General features: G+C 38.2%; 1 protein-coding gene across 2 annotated transcripts in view; it reads right to left on the bottom strand.

Moving 5' to 3' along the window:
- Positions 1 to 14,932, bottom strand: part of FAM91A1 (family with sequence similarity 91 member A1) — a 44,965-nt gene that overhangs the window by 23,704 nt on the left and 6,329 nt on the right. For both annotated transcript variants that reach the window (XM_001497901.6, XM_023648925.1), the window contains exons 3-14: positions 13,536 to 13,687; positions 11,806 to 11,863; positions 11,029 to 11,096; positions 10,088 to 10,201; positions 8,767 to 8,857; positions 8,298 to 8,360; positions 3,267 to 3,373; positions 2,707 to 2,745; positions 2,075 to 2,187; positions 1,527 to 1,642; positions 581 to 693; positions 146 to 232 (exon numbers count right to left, since the gene is read on the bottom strand). In XM_001497901.6, coding sequence (XP_001497951.1) covers positions 146 to 232; positions 581 to 693; positions 1,527 to 1,642; positions 2,075 to 2,187; positions 2,707 to 2,745; positions 3,267 to 3,373; positions 8,298 to 8,360; positions 8,767 to 8,857; positions 10,088 to 10,201; positions 11,029 to 11,096; positions 11,806 to 11,863; positions 13,536 to 13,687 — 1,121 coding nt within the window. The remainder of the gene's footprint in view (positions 1 to 145; positions 233 to 580; positions 694 to 1,526; positions 1,643 to 2,074; positions 2,188 to 2,706; positions 2,746 to 3,266; positions 3,374 to 8,297; positions 8,361 to 8,766; positions 8,858 to 10,087; positions 10,202 to 11,028; positions 11,097 to 11,805; positions 11,864 to 13,535; positions 13,688 to 14,932) is intronic.

The following is a 14,932-nucleotide window of genomic DNA, read 5'->3' as shown; positions in this document are numbered from 1 at the left end:
AATGACTGCCACAGTATTAAGGTGGGGAACAAGGTAGGAAAGAGCAAGAATACACTAAAAATCTACATAATCAACCCCTGATGTTTTATCAAACAGGAAAAGTTCCACATGCCCTGACATCCCATAATAAGCAATCTAGATTTACCTTTTCTAGCTCTATAAGAAAGCTGTCCAGAGACTCATCTGAGAGTTTGCCAACTTCGAACATTGTGACTGCGTGGCTTTTCAAGTTCTGCAAGAAAGAAAGAAAAACAGAAAAATGAAAATGTACCTTAGCATCTTATACAAGTTATTATAAAGTTCTAGTTTTCCCCTTTTTGTTAAGCATAACGTTTCATATTTACATTATGCTTTCCAATATATTTAAACTGAAGGGTGGGTGAGGTGAGGGCTGAGTCATCCAATTACAAAAGCAGCCCTTGCTAAAAAGTTACTACACCACTCTAAGGAATATAAAACAGAGGCAGCTGTGTTTTCAAGAATAAATCTAGTACTTACAAAAAGATATAAAAGCAACAAACTATTTTATATCTAATCTTTATTTTAAACATTTTCATATTTAAACAAGAACTGGACTCACTGGTGAAAGATTTCCCATCATTAAAAAGGCAGTGAGAGTTGAGTCAAATAGGAATGCAATACGTTTTGTATATCCTGTAGACAAACTCAAGCTGCTTATGCTGGCTGTGTCGGCTAGAAAAAAAAAAAAATCATAATTTAAAATCAAGTAAATGAAAATTATTCTTTGCTTATCAATGGAATGAGAAAGTACTTCATTTCAGCTTTATTTAATAACTGGAAAGTACATAATTAAAGATAAGCAATACTGTCAACATAAGAGGTCCCAGTCCTATCTCTAACATAAAGTTAAAAAACAATTTTTAAAGGCACTCACTTTTGTAGTAAATTTCTTGACAACCAATAAACCAAGACTTGATTAACTGTCAGATCAGTAAGACTAACCAGCCCAACCTCTTCAGACAAGTCACCGGGCTCAGCTAACAGAGCTCCCTGAGGTAGCAATGGGAGCCCATGCTTTGCTCCTCTACCTACTCAAGATATAATCATGCGCAGCCCCCTCGTCCACCATGTTTTGCCCTCTGTGTGTAGCCCATGCTACGGTCTTCCCTCACTCACCAGCTGGCAAGCTCTATTCACTCCTAGCCTAAGTATCATCTCCAAGAAGACCTCCCGAACCATTCTAGGCAGTAAAGGGGTTCTTCCTCTTTGCTCCCCACAAGCACCAAAACACTTCTCACGTTGTGGTTTTTGTGGTTACACTGCCTTCTCTCTCCCTAGACTTAAGCCTCAGAAGGAAGGTATTATATTCTTGTCAATTTTATACCCTTAAGACCTAGCACAGTGCCCAACATATGGGTAAGTACTCAAAGACTGCATATAGAATGAGTGAAATCTACAACAAAACTAACATAACTGTAAGTCTAGAGAGTTCACTCTGTGAGCGTATGTGCAGACACATTCCGCATCTATAGACAGGCTCTACATTAAACTGAGTTACTGCTAACCTGGATCTTCTTGACTATTTGTATCAGTGTCAGTAGCCGAAGAAGCTTCTTGTACAGGACTCCTACTTTCCCCGCCATCCCAAGATAGGAGCATCTTTTGTGGATCTAAAGTACTCCTATTAACGAAGAAAACATTCACTTTTTAAAAATCATATAGGTGATCTTATATAAAAAAAGCTACTGAAGTCACTACTTAAATTATGAACATCCATATAAATCCAGTCTTATTTATATTCAGCCCAAAACTGAGATGGAGCCCAAACATGCTCTACTCATATCCAGCAAGAGTTCTTAACTAAGACCCACGGCTAGGCTGCAGGGAATTCGAGAACCCTTTAAAATGAGACGTAAAATACTATATGTGCTTTTCTGTGGGGAAAGTTTTCATCAGATTCTAAAAAAGATTCATCACACACAAAAGATTAAAAACCACTAATATATAGGGTTCACCACAGTTGACAGGTTGAATAAGCAAAATGTTTGTATGGAAAATTGAATGTTTCCTTCAAAAGGAAACTCTAATATCTTATACTGAATAAATGAATTACTTTAATCTGTTTACAGACGGAACATTCCTCCAGGATGAATGAAGTTGATCCAAATTTATTACTTGTCCCTTCTTATGGGCAAAGCCCAATCGACAATACATTGAAACAGCATTCTGAAAGGAAGAGAAAGGAAATGAGCATTTAAAATAAACTAGACATCAGAGTATCTGCAGACATAAAATACTGTCATAGACTATGCTTCTAGTGATTCTCTAACACTTTTATGTCCTATCTAGAAAAAGCAATTTTCAGGAGGCCTATGGTTCCCCTAAAGTCTTCACACAGGTAGGAGGGAAAGCTGCCTGTTCCCCGCCTGGTCCTCCCTAGATCCAGCCCAGCGAAGCGGGAGTTGCTGCCTTAACAGCCCCACTACAAGACACAGGTCAGGCTGCTGCCTGCTGTGCACAGAAGTCTGAGCGCTGGCTTTCACTCTGTGGGGTGGACTACTGACCCAGGACCCTTAATCTCGCCCTTTTCTATCCTTGTAAGCGCCCCTTTACTGTGGACACTCCCTCTGAGAGCTAACAAGAAACCCACTGCTTCCCTTTCTCAGTAACTTACCAAGACAAAAATCTACAAGAAAAGCCATTTGGTATTTACGTTAATAAGTAAAAAGTATAAAAATTACCTACCTTTACCAGGGACAAGTCTATCTCAAGGACATTTGCAAGCTGGAAAATAAAATAAAAAATTATTTCACATTCTTAGAATTAGCAATATCACACAGTTGTAACAGACAATTTAACCATAATCAGCAAAATTTAAATTATGAATAATTGAAAGATTAAACAAATTTTGAAATGAGAACTCTCTTCTTCCCACTTCTCTAAGACGCATAGAGTAGTATGAATGCAGGTAGTGATCATAAGAATTTAAGATTCCTTCCTCTTTAATTCTGTCTCATTTAAGATAAGAAAATGTCCAGATCAATCAGTAGTCTATAATCCTTTTACTATGAAGTTATATAAAAAGTTATTTAACCAAATTATAAGCTACTAACTAAAATAAATTAAAATGCATATGCAGGAAGTAACTTAAGAATAGGGACTTAGTATATTAATGGTCTATGGTCTACCCACATATAGATTTTGAAAACATTTTAACCATATCATTAAATAACTTTACCTACTTCACACAAACTTATTTTATACCCTTGAGGTTAAATGCTGTCATAAGACATTGTCACACTTACCTCCGCAACATTAGTATGCTCATCTATTGAAACAAATATCTTATAGAGTAGAGTTTCAAAATAATCACCCTGCACTCGATTCATTACAAAACCTTCAAGAGGAGGAACTAAAACAAACAAAACAAACTTTTCTTGGTGATACAATTTTAAAAAACAAAGTATAATTCAAATATCTATTCAAAAAGAGAAATGTCTAACTTAGGGACAGAATTCAACTTCTGATTTATTTTATCCACTCCACAGCACGTTTTCTAGAACTCCCTAAGGCCATGTACAACCCTGTCTACACAGAGAACTCTTGATGGAAAAGCACAAATCCTACAATGAGTAATTTAATCCCCATGGACCTCCCAGCGTTACTGAGGCAGAGGAAGCGCCAGAGGACGCGGATTTGGTAGAAAGGCGAGTGGCCTGGAGGACTACAGAATGCGGAAGCCTGCAATGGGTGTGTTTTTGATGTCTCGGAGGCAGCAGGGGTGACTGGTCTACAGCAGAAAAGTAAAGGACTGCGAGGTGCTATGCAATACAAAAACCACTCGGATGGAAAGGATTGGCTCTCTGCCTTTCTCCCATTATCCCTGTTCCATCCTGAGAAGAGAGGAAATTCATCTGCGTGACTGCCATGTTTACCAGCAATCACAGGTACAATCTGCTCTTTGGGGCTTTCTATTCCATATCCTCCTCGGCAGGAGGAGGTCAAGGCCTTCTTTAGCACAGGAGGCAGCCCAATCACTGCTCTGCACCTGAAACGTCATTCCTACTCACTTCTCTCCATCTCTCTGGACCAGATGCTCTAAGCCAATTTCCTAGAGAGAGAGATCTGCCCAGATGATCATAGAGAGGCACTTTGCTTTTCCTTTGTCATCCTCCCCGTGCACGTTTCCCTTGAAAATATCCCAGGAAGGAGGAGTACCTAGGCCATAGCAAGATTCGGGTCGCCCAGCCCTAATTCCAGCTAATTGCGCCCAAAACCTAAATCATTCCCAAGAGACAGGAATAAGACAAAATCCAAATGGTCAAAATGACGACACTATGAAAAACCACAAAGTACATTTAGGACAGGTTACTCACTTTACAGATCTGACTCATGGTATTTTCTAATTTAGTGCTATCCATATTTCCAGTCATCCAAGTACTTTTAAAGATTAAAGGTTCCTTTTAGAAATCCCATATTTGACATCATTACTTCTTTTCCTACACTATCTGCTGTGTGAATAATAAGAGCAAACGCACTGAATGCTTACGAAGTGCCAGACTACTGGCACTTACACACACAATTTCACTTAATCCTCTTAACCCCATGAGTTGTTCAATACATATCCCTATCTTACAGATGAAGAAACCAAAGCACTAAGAGGTTAGAAATACTACACAATTGACATTTAGGCAAAAAGAATGAAGCAACTTCAGAGGAAGAAATATGGAATAGTCTCCGATATCTATTAAGTTAAAAAAACAAAGTATGAACTAGAGCACACCATCTGTGTAAAAACAAAACTACACAAAAAAGGATATACACATACGTGCCTATGTGCACAGTATACTTTTGGAAGGATACACAAGAAACTTAAAAGTGGCTGCTGAGAGACAAATTGCGTGGCTAGAGATGGTGTGGGAGGCAGAGATTTTTATGCTCTTGTAAATTTAGAATGTTTTTTTTTTAGGTTGGCCCTGAGCTAACATCTGTTACCAATCTTCCTCTTTTTTTCCCTCCCCAAAGCCCCGGTACATAGTTGTATATCCTAGCTGTAAGTCCTTCTAGTTCTTCTATGTGGGATGTCGCCACAGCGTGCCTTGATGAGCAGTGCATATGTCTGCGCCCAGTATCTGAACTGGTGAACCCCAGGCCACCGAAGCAGAGCACATGAACTTAACCACTCAGCCACGGGGCTGGTCACTAAATTTAGAATTGTCTATCTTAATTACTACCTACTCAAAAACTGTTAATAAAAATAAACAAACATAAAGAAAAAATACCTGAGAATAGCCAAGAAAATTATAAAAAAAGACTCACAAGGAAGGCCTGGCCATGATGAACATTAAAGGTTACTCTAAATCACTGTTTCAAAACAATATGGTAGGGGCTGGTCCAGTGGCGCAGCGGTTAAGTTTGCACGTTCCGCTTCTTGGAGGCCTGGGGTTCACCAGTTCGGATCCCGGGTGCAAACACGGCACCGCTTGGCACAAGTCATGCTGTGGTAGGCGTCCCATATATAAAGTAGAGGAAGATGGGCATGGATGTCAGCTCAGGGCCAGTCTCCCTCAGCAAAAAGAGGAGGATTGGCAGCAGTTAGCTCAGGGCTAATCTTCCTCAAAAAAACAAAACAAAACAAAAAAACCCCAATATGGTATAAAAATAAAAATAAGAGCTAGCCCTAATGGCCTAGTGGTTAAGTTCAGTGCTCTCTGCTTCAGCAGCCCAGGTTCAGTTTCCAGGCATGGAACCACACCACTTAACTGTCAGTAGCCGCACTGTGGCGGCAGCTCACACAGAAGAACCAGCAGAACTTACAACTATACACAACTAAGTACTGGGGCTTTAGTGGGGAAAAGGAAGGAAAAAAAAGAACAAAAATAAATCAGTGAAAAAAGAAGAATACAGTAGTCCCCCCCATCCAGTTTTCCTTTCTGTGGTTTCAGTCAACCGAAGTCTGAAAATATTAAATGGGAAATTTGCTACATCATTACCTCACTTCATCTCATCATGTAGGCACTGTATCATCTCACTAGAAGGGTGAGTACAGTGCAGTAAGGTATTTTGAGAGAGAGAGAGAACACATTCACGTAACTTTTATATTGTTATTACTATTCTATTTTATTTCTAGTTATTGTTGTTAATCTCTTACTGTGCCTAATTTATAAATTAAACTTTATCTTAGGTACATATGCATAGGAAAAAACAGTATATATAGAGTACAGTATTATTTGCAGTTTCAGGCATCCACTGGGGATTCTGGAAGATATCCCCCACAGATAAGGGGGACTACTGTATCAGAATTAGATCCAATATGGAGGCGAATTTAATGTATGACAAACGTTAAACTTGATTCAGTGGTATTCAGTTACCAAGAAAACAGTGCTGGCATTTATCCAAATGCTATTGGTCACCCAAGGAGAAGAAAACCAAGTTGGACCTTTATTTCACATCAAATACAAAAATAAGTTCCAGACTACAGGTCTGACTATATATCACAAAAGTTTTTAAGCATTTTTAGATTATTTACATATCCTAGAAGTATTCTATTTTTTAAGCATTTTTAGATTATTTATACCTTAAAGTATTCTATTCAAGCATAACAAATCTAGGAGCCATAAGGGAAAGGGGAGACATAAAATGTGCAAGTAACAAGTCTGATGAATGATGGAATAAATATATTTTATTTAGCAACAGACTCTTTCATAATTATTCCCTTCAAAGCATTACTCTCTCCCACGTTTATTTGTTCCACCACTCAGAGTACTTGCTTTTAATTGAAACATATCTGGAATGCTTCCCTTGAAATCACCCTCAGGTGTCTTTTGTGCTGAATCTGATGGCTTCCATGTTATCAAACTGCTTTCCTTTCATGAGTTATTCCAATTTGGGGAACAGCCAGAGCAAACATGGTGACAAGGAAGGCACATTCAGCAGCTGTAATACCATGTCATGGGTCTGCCTGTGCCAACAAAAATGACCAGATACTAAGTGAAGCGTGGCAGAACACGACACTGTAAGGTAGAAGCCATCCATTCAGCCCTTCTCTGGCGGCTTCTTCCAAATGAACTTAGTGCTTGCGTGAGTCAATGTTCCAGCTGTCAGTCAAAATGGACGGAAATGAACTGATCAAAGACCAATCTTCTCAGGTCCATCTCAAGTGAGTCAACATCAGCTTATCAGATGAGAGTAGAGACTCGAGTAATGCTTTCATATTTTCCAGTGGTGACAGGAAACCACTATCATCTCTGTCTTCCTGAAATCACTTCCTCGTCAAAATCCTTCAAATTTTAAAACTAGTATTTTATTTGTTACAGTACCCACCATGCAAAACACAATTAGTATTTCATTTACTTTTTTAGCTGTCTTTCCAAGCTTAAAAAAGAATTCACGTCTGTACTTGGTCCAAAATGCATTATTAAACAATCATAACCATGCTAACACAAATAAAGGTCAGGACCCAGTAGAGATGAAAACCCGTCAAGGTTCAACACTGAGGTGAGGGAGTGTTTTTGCAATAAGTCCCATCACCTCTCAAGTGTTACCAGTAAGGTCATTCCCTGGAATTTGTTGACACTTTTTATTTGATTACACAAATATTAAATAAATACCTTAGGTATGGTAAAAGATATCACAAACAAGAACAACAGCTAAAAGATCTGATGGAAAACATACTTGTAACCCATAACCTAAATATAAGTGCTTCTATAAATTGGTTAAGAAATCTAACCTGCAGAAAAAAAGCTCCACTCTGTGCTCAAGGATGTTAACCACATCACTACTGTAGCAAAAAACTGGGAATAACCTAAATAATCAGCAACAGGAGAATGCTTTAACAAACATAAATCCATAATCTTAGAAGGAAACACATAAGGGTCTTAATAATGATTTAACTTGCGGAGGTGGGTGAAGGAGGAAGGGAGGAGCAGATAAAGAGAAAAAAGACAGTAGTGACATGAAAAAAATAAGACAGATATGTTAAGTGGAAATGAAGAACATACAATTCTATGGTAATACTAAATATATAGAAAAATTTTTATGCACTGAACAAGGACTAAAAGGTGACATAAATTTATAAAAACATTGATTTGATTTAGGATTGTGAGAAATTTCTCTCAGATTTCTATTATTTTAACATAGTGCACACCAAAATAACAAAAAAATGAAAATAAGGAATTTAAGTAAAACCACTATAACTCAGAAGAAATGCTTTTCTTTGAAAATTTCTAACACTGAAGATCCTAGAATGACTCGTGTCTAACTTACCAAGGTGACATACAGTGCCCAGCACCTGGCAGCCATTCAAAACACACTGAAAAATATCAGCACGTACTTACCTGCTATACAACTGTCATCAGATATTGGTACATCCAGATAAATAAAGCCTTTGTTATATAAACCTAGAGAAGCAAAAGCATCTTGCTTTAGATGGAATACTAAACAGCAGTGATTTTTTTAAAAAGAATGATTCCTGATTTTCTATATTCTTGCAACTGAATGCTGTATGAAAAAGAAAAAAAGTAAAATAGAAGAAAAGAATTCTATTAAAGTTTTCAAATCTCCATTTCCCTCATATGCTCAGAACTACAAAATTTTTCTCACGATTCATTTGTATAAATTACTCCTGTATGTGACCAATTATAGCCACACAGGAAAACAATGGACTAAGGTGGCATTTCAAACAATAACATGCCTTTAGGAAACATTCCTATTCTTACCTAATTGATAAATACAGTTGCTATTAATAGTTGATGGCTTAAAACAAGTTTTTGTGTTGACAAAAGACCATTTCTACTAACCACTTACTATGTACTACATTGTAATCCAGCGATCCAGAGAGCTGAGGGCCTGCGTCGATGATCTTATCAACGGCGCATTTCTCAGGTAAAGTGCATATCTAAGAAAAGCAAAATATTTTCAATTAAGTTCTGTCAAATTAAGTAATTCATAAGTCTCTTCAACTCCAGTCATGTTTAAACCAATGATTATATGTCATTAATTGAATGACTACATAGTTTTTTTCATTTATCATTCCAGAACTTTTTAAAAAGCTACGCACATAACCATCAAAATTAAAGTGCCAAAACATGCCATCAACAGAACTTGGAGAACAAAGTGACTCTAAATACCAATACTTGCTGGTAAGGAGTAAGTGTTCACTAAAAGATACCAATATTTACTCGTCTTCTTTGAATTGGAATCAGATCCATTTGCTTTCTGAATCTCTCAAATCAGTTTATTCAAACTCTACGAGATTATTACCAGTGGTAAGTTCACTATCGTATGACACAGTTTGACAGCCCATAGGAAGTACTTAGACTGAAGCAAAATTTATAAGCCTTCTACTCACTGGACTTGACCTGTCCTCTGTAGTAAAATAAAACACAAACTAAAAAAAAGTTTACACTCCTGCAACCACAGAGATACGTATGACCTGGCCTCCAGCCCCTTCATCCATCGCCCCACCCCCTTCCTCTAAATCAACATCTCTTCTAAAATGTATAAAGCTTATATCCACTGTGCTCTGACCACTGGGTATATCATTTCCCTTCATCTTGACCCTACTGCCCTCTCAAAGCAGCCCCCACGTCAGCACAGCAGTTTAGCAGTGATTAAGAGCACAGGGTCCACGGCAAACTGCCCAGGTTCAAACCCTGGACCTTTACTACCACTAGGACTTGAGCCATGACTTCACTTCTCTGTGCTCACTTTCCTCGTATGTGAAATGGGATACAAATAATACACTCCTCTGGGGTTGTTATGAGAATCAAATGAGACAATATAAAAGGAGTCTGGAATAGTGCCTGACACAACCAGCACACAGCACGTGCTCAAGAAGAGTCAGCCAAGATTACTGTTGGTAGCTGAGCATCACGTCACTTTACATGAAACTTCTGTTTAACTGAAATCCCCAGATCACTGTGCCTGAACCAAGTCAAGTCTCCCTCATTACTAAAGAGTAGCGTGGAAATCCACCAATATTCTAGCCTATGAAGACAATTTTAAACTTTGAATTTAAGTTTAATTTTCTTCAAAATAACAGTCTACATTTTTTTAAAAATTATAGAACTATAAATTATAAAATAATTTAAAAAATAAAAACCCTGTAACTTTTAAAGACATCTACCTTTATGTCATCTTCTGTGATATATCCAGCCTGCACCACCCACCACGCCTCAATGGAAATTTCCACCGGCTTTACGGGTAGAAGATCGCGGGCCGTTTTCCTTCTGAAAAATTTCTGCAATGGTACAAACATCTGAGAATTTGCGATCAACCTAAAATTACTACTTTCTTGTTTACTGACCATATAATAAGACTGTTTCTAACAGGTTAAATAAATACCTTTTAAATTCTCATGTTTGAAAATCTGAAGCATTCTAGATATAGTGCATGGAGAAAGCCATTCTCAACTTATTTCAAAATAAATTACCTCAAAATACTAATCATTAAATCTGGATCCAAAGCCAGAAGCTAAAATGAAACCCAGGAGGTGAAATGGAAATTTGGAAAATGTGAATGCATTTCACCTGTTAGGTGAACCCTGGGAGTGGAAGACCAGCGGAGCAAAAGTAATCTTTAAAAATAAACTAAATGGGGGCCGGCCCAGTGGTGTAGTGGTTAAGTTCGTATGTTCTGCTTCAGCAGCCCATGGTTCGCCAGTTCAGATCCCAGGTGTGGACAAGCGCACCATGCATCAAGCCATGCTGTGGCAGGTGTCCCACATATAAAGTAGAGGAAGATGGGCACAGATGTTAGCTCAGGGCCAGACTTCCTCAGCAAAAAGAGGAGGAATGGTGGCAGATATTAGCTCAGGACTAATCTTCCTCGAAAAAACAAGCAAACTAAATGTTTTATGCGTTAAATATTTTTAATTCAACAATCACTTGAGCCATAACCCTAAGTAAGAGAATACTGAGTTGTTGTTTTTGTATTGTTTCTATATTAAGCATATTTTTATTTGATCAAAGAAATTACAATTCATTATTCCTGCCACTTAAAAAATTTAATCAGACTGTGTGATAAGGAGGACAAGAAATGAGAAAGAAAGGGAAAGGACCAACTCACTTTTGATGATCTACACTGATTCATCAGATCAATGTACTGGTTTCTTCCTATGCCAAGAAGCCTTAGACCTGAAAGAAAGAACCTCTCCTTTAAAGACATTTAACACATCTTGAAATGTCAGTACACTCACAAGGCTTTTTAGGAAAAAACCCTGGGCTTTTGTTCACCTTTTGATTATTGGTTTGCAATCAATAACAAATTAAAAGGAATTTTTCAAACAAAATATAATTGAAAACAAAACTGGGAGAGACGAATTTAAGCTGACACTCTGACAATGCTAAATGAGGATATTTTTAAAAAGCAGAAGTCCTCCCAATTTCAGGAAGTCAAAGTACACTTCTCAGCAAAAGTTTCCCCTTACATGACAGAACTTTATCACGTTTTAAATATACACTTCACTAAAACAAGCATAATAAAACAAGAGCAAATTACTTTAGTAACAACTGTGTATCATGCTGCAAAAACACTGTACACAAGTTTTCCTCCCTCTTTTGGTAGACAACACAGCCCGGGTATCAGAAAGAACTTCATTCTCTGGAAGTATACAAACTAGTCCCACTTTTCTGATTTTACCACTCCAAAATATTTCTATTAGACTTTAGGCTAAATTTCACACTTGACTTCTTCACCTCATAAAATTTCCATCAATAATGTTGCTCTCTGTTCTCATTTGTCAAGTGTTTCAGGTTAAACAGACATTACAATACCGACACAATAGCATGCATGCACAAAGACACACTCTAAAGATTACCTCCTTCAGCATAATTAAATACTCACAGTCAGCAGCAGTAAAATTGGGCAATGAATCATAACTTTTCTCACTGTTCATAATGTCCTTTTAAAAAGAAAAAAATTAAGAACTTTAAATGCAAAACGTTCTTAGATGAAAACATGTATATAAATACATACTACTATAGCCAAACAGAATAACGATGATTACATGAAGCACTGAGATGAGAGTTTGGCAACCTAAAGCATGCATGCCACATTGTGGCACTTACCACGTGGTCTCAACCTAGAAACTGAAGATCAGACTTTCAGGTCTGGGTTTCTCCCAGCACTCTCTATGAATCCCAGACAGTTGCCCTGTAACCTCTGCCCTGTGGAAGCTACGCAAGGAATACCTCTATTAGAGTTCAGGGTTCCAGCCTCTCCACACTTCGTATCTGATCCTAGACTCCTACCCTGAGAAAAGGCCAAATAATGTGTCACAGCCACATCAACACGCATCTACGACACACACTACCAATAAAGATTTTAACCCCTTAGTCATCTTTGCCCCTAGAAGTCCCAATCAGCTCAACTCAGTATCCAGTTTCTTTCAAGCCCCATCCGCTTCTCCAACAATAAACCAACCGTTTACTATGGAGATAAGACCCATTTTCAACCTATAAGCTATACCCAATGGTGTAAGGACAGAAACCAGAGAGCCCCACGCACATGGACGTGAAAAGTTGAAAGCTGGTAAATGGGACAAAACCTCCCTGTTATCTCCCCTCAACCTGTGGACAACAGCAGAAAATTAATCATGTAATCATGAAGACAGCAACAACCCTTCTATCTTCTAATTAGCGGCCACCTTCATTATGCTACTCTGGTTCTAGGGAAAGGGACTGACAGAAACCTGGGCTGTCGGCCCTCAAGCTTTCCTTTGTATCTCCTCCAAAACAGGGACACAGGAGACACAGGACTGGAGAAGTGCCCGTGAAGAAGGGGCTTAAGGAGATAAGCAAAAGGAGCTCCTGGAAGGGAAGCCACATCACAAAGGGGGCTGAGCTCACTGTTACTACAGGTCCCCGACTCCTTCAGTTCTAAGCTTCTCTCTGCCCTTAAAACGGCTAGTGAGCCCAAATCATAGCATTCAAATATAATTAAGTAGCAAATGAATACTAGATAATTATTGCCAATCTTTACATAAAGCTCACTTTAAAATAGCATATAACTGGTATTTAAAGTTATTCAACACAAGCCTACGGACTGCCTTTGGAAAACAGCTAAAAAGTACAAGCTAATAATTACAGAAGATTAGCAGCCAGAGCTACTAACAGATTTCTCCTTTTCTGACACATGTACTACATAGCGTTGGGTCTATGCCATCATTTATTCTTTCTACAGTCACTGAGAAGCTAAATACATTAAGTTTCTCTGAGCCTAATGTTCAAGTCTGTCATCCACATTTTCAATCTTAATGATGTATTAAAAGCAATAAATTTTATACAGACTCTGCTAATACAAATGACCGATTAATGCTACAATAGCACAGAGGCAACAACTCCTTCAAGAACACAGAATAAAAATACTTTCCACTGTGAAAACTCTGATAATGATAACTAGTTGCACAATTGTGGCTAAAACAGTTAACTTGTAACCAAGAGTCCTTCTTACACTATAAACCCAGAAACAATGTCCACTGTGGCTTACAATGCAGAGCTGGTCATGATCTGCAAAGCGTCCGTGACATGCAGTCCCACCCCATTTCTAATGGTTCACACACCCTGTAAACTCACCTCCATAATCCCAGTATAATATGAAAATGGTGTTATCCTCAGGCCCTTTACCATAATATCCGACAAATGGTAAGGGTACAGCATGAGATGATCTCGACTGTACTTAAGTAGTTCCTCATAGTATTTGCGTTCATCTTTCTTGACATGTTTAACTGGGAGAAAGATGGAAATTCTCCAGTTTTTTTCAGATGTCTTATACTTACATATAATTATAAATGCAACGAGAAATTCTTTACAAACCAATATTAATTAAAAAGAAAAGTATGTAAGTTGAAAGAGAATGAATAAAATAATTGAAGTTGGAACAAAAACACAATTATACCACAAGAAAACAGACTTCAGAGTATATAAGCAAAACGTGTAATAGGACAGACAAGCAGAGAAATAACTCTTACCAAATCAAAAAGCAAAGAAAGCAAGCACAGAATGTCTCCCCAAAAGGTACAAAACGTAAGCTATAACTCACTCAGCCTCTTACTGTGTTACTTTACAAGAGAGCCAACCAGAACAGCAGTTTTCTATGAAATCAAGTATATATTTTTTTTTCTTTTAAAGATTTTATTTTTCCTTTTTCTCCCCAAAGCCCCCCAGTACATAGTTGTATATTCTTCGTTGTGGGTCCTTCTAGTTGTGGCATGTGGGACGCTGCCTCAGTGTGGTTTGATGAGCAGTGCCATGTCCGCGCCCAGGATTCGAACCAACGAAACACTGGGCCGCCTGCAGCGGAGCGCGCGAACTTAACCATTCGGCCACGGGGCCAGCCCCGAAATCAAGTATATTTTTAAAAATTATTTGCTGGACTTGTGTTTTAAATGTAAAAAGACCTCTGACTTTAATGGAATACATTTAAACAGAAAACCAACCTCTGAAATAATATGCTTCAAGGGTACCACATGGGAGGAAAGACCAGCAGGGCAAGAGAACAAACTAATCAAAGGAATCTGACAAATAAAAAGCAAACATTAAAAAAAGGAGTTAGCGGCCGGCCTGGTGGCGTAGCAGTTAAGTTCACATGCTCCACTGCAGAAGCCCAGGGTTCACCAGCTCAGATCCTGGGCACAGACCTACACACCGCTCATCAAGCCATGCTGTGGCGGCATGCCACATGGAAGAACAAGAAGGACTTACAACTAGAATATACAACTATGTACTGGGGCTTTGGGGAGAAGGAAAAAAAGAGGAAGATTGGTAACAGATGTTAGCTCAGGGCCGAGCTTCCTTACCAAAAAGCATACCTTTGGGGGAAAAAAAAAGCTCTCAGATGTGAAAGCCTATTAATTAAGAGTCTAGGTTATAAAAAGAAAAAAAAAAACCATGGAACCAACTATGTTTAAAATCTGTTCCAATTATTATAGAAGAGTTTTTATTAAAGTTATATTATTGGGAAAATTTATGGA

Source organism: Equus caballus, chromosome 9 (assembly GCF_041296265.1).
Source record: "Equus caballus isolate H_3958 breed thoroughbred chromosome 9, TB-T2T, whole genome shotgun sequence".
Classification (NCBI taxonomy): Eukaryota; Metazoa; Chordata; class Mammalia; order Perissodactyla; family Equidae; genus Equus; species Equus caballus.
This window is presented reverse-complemented; position numbering and strand designations above follow the sequence as displayed.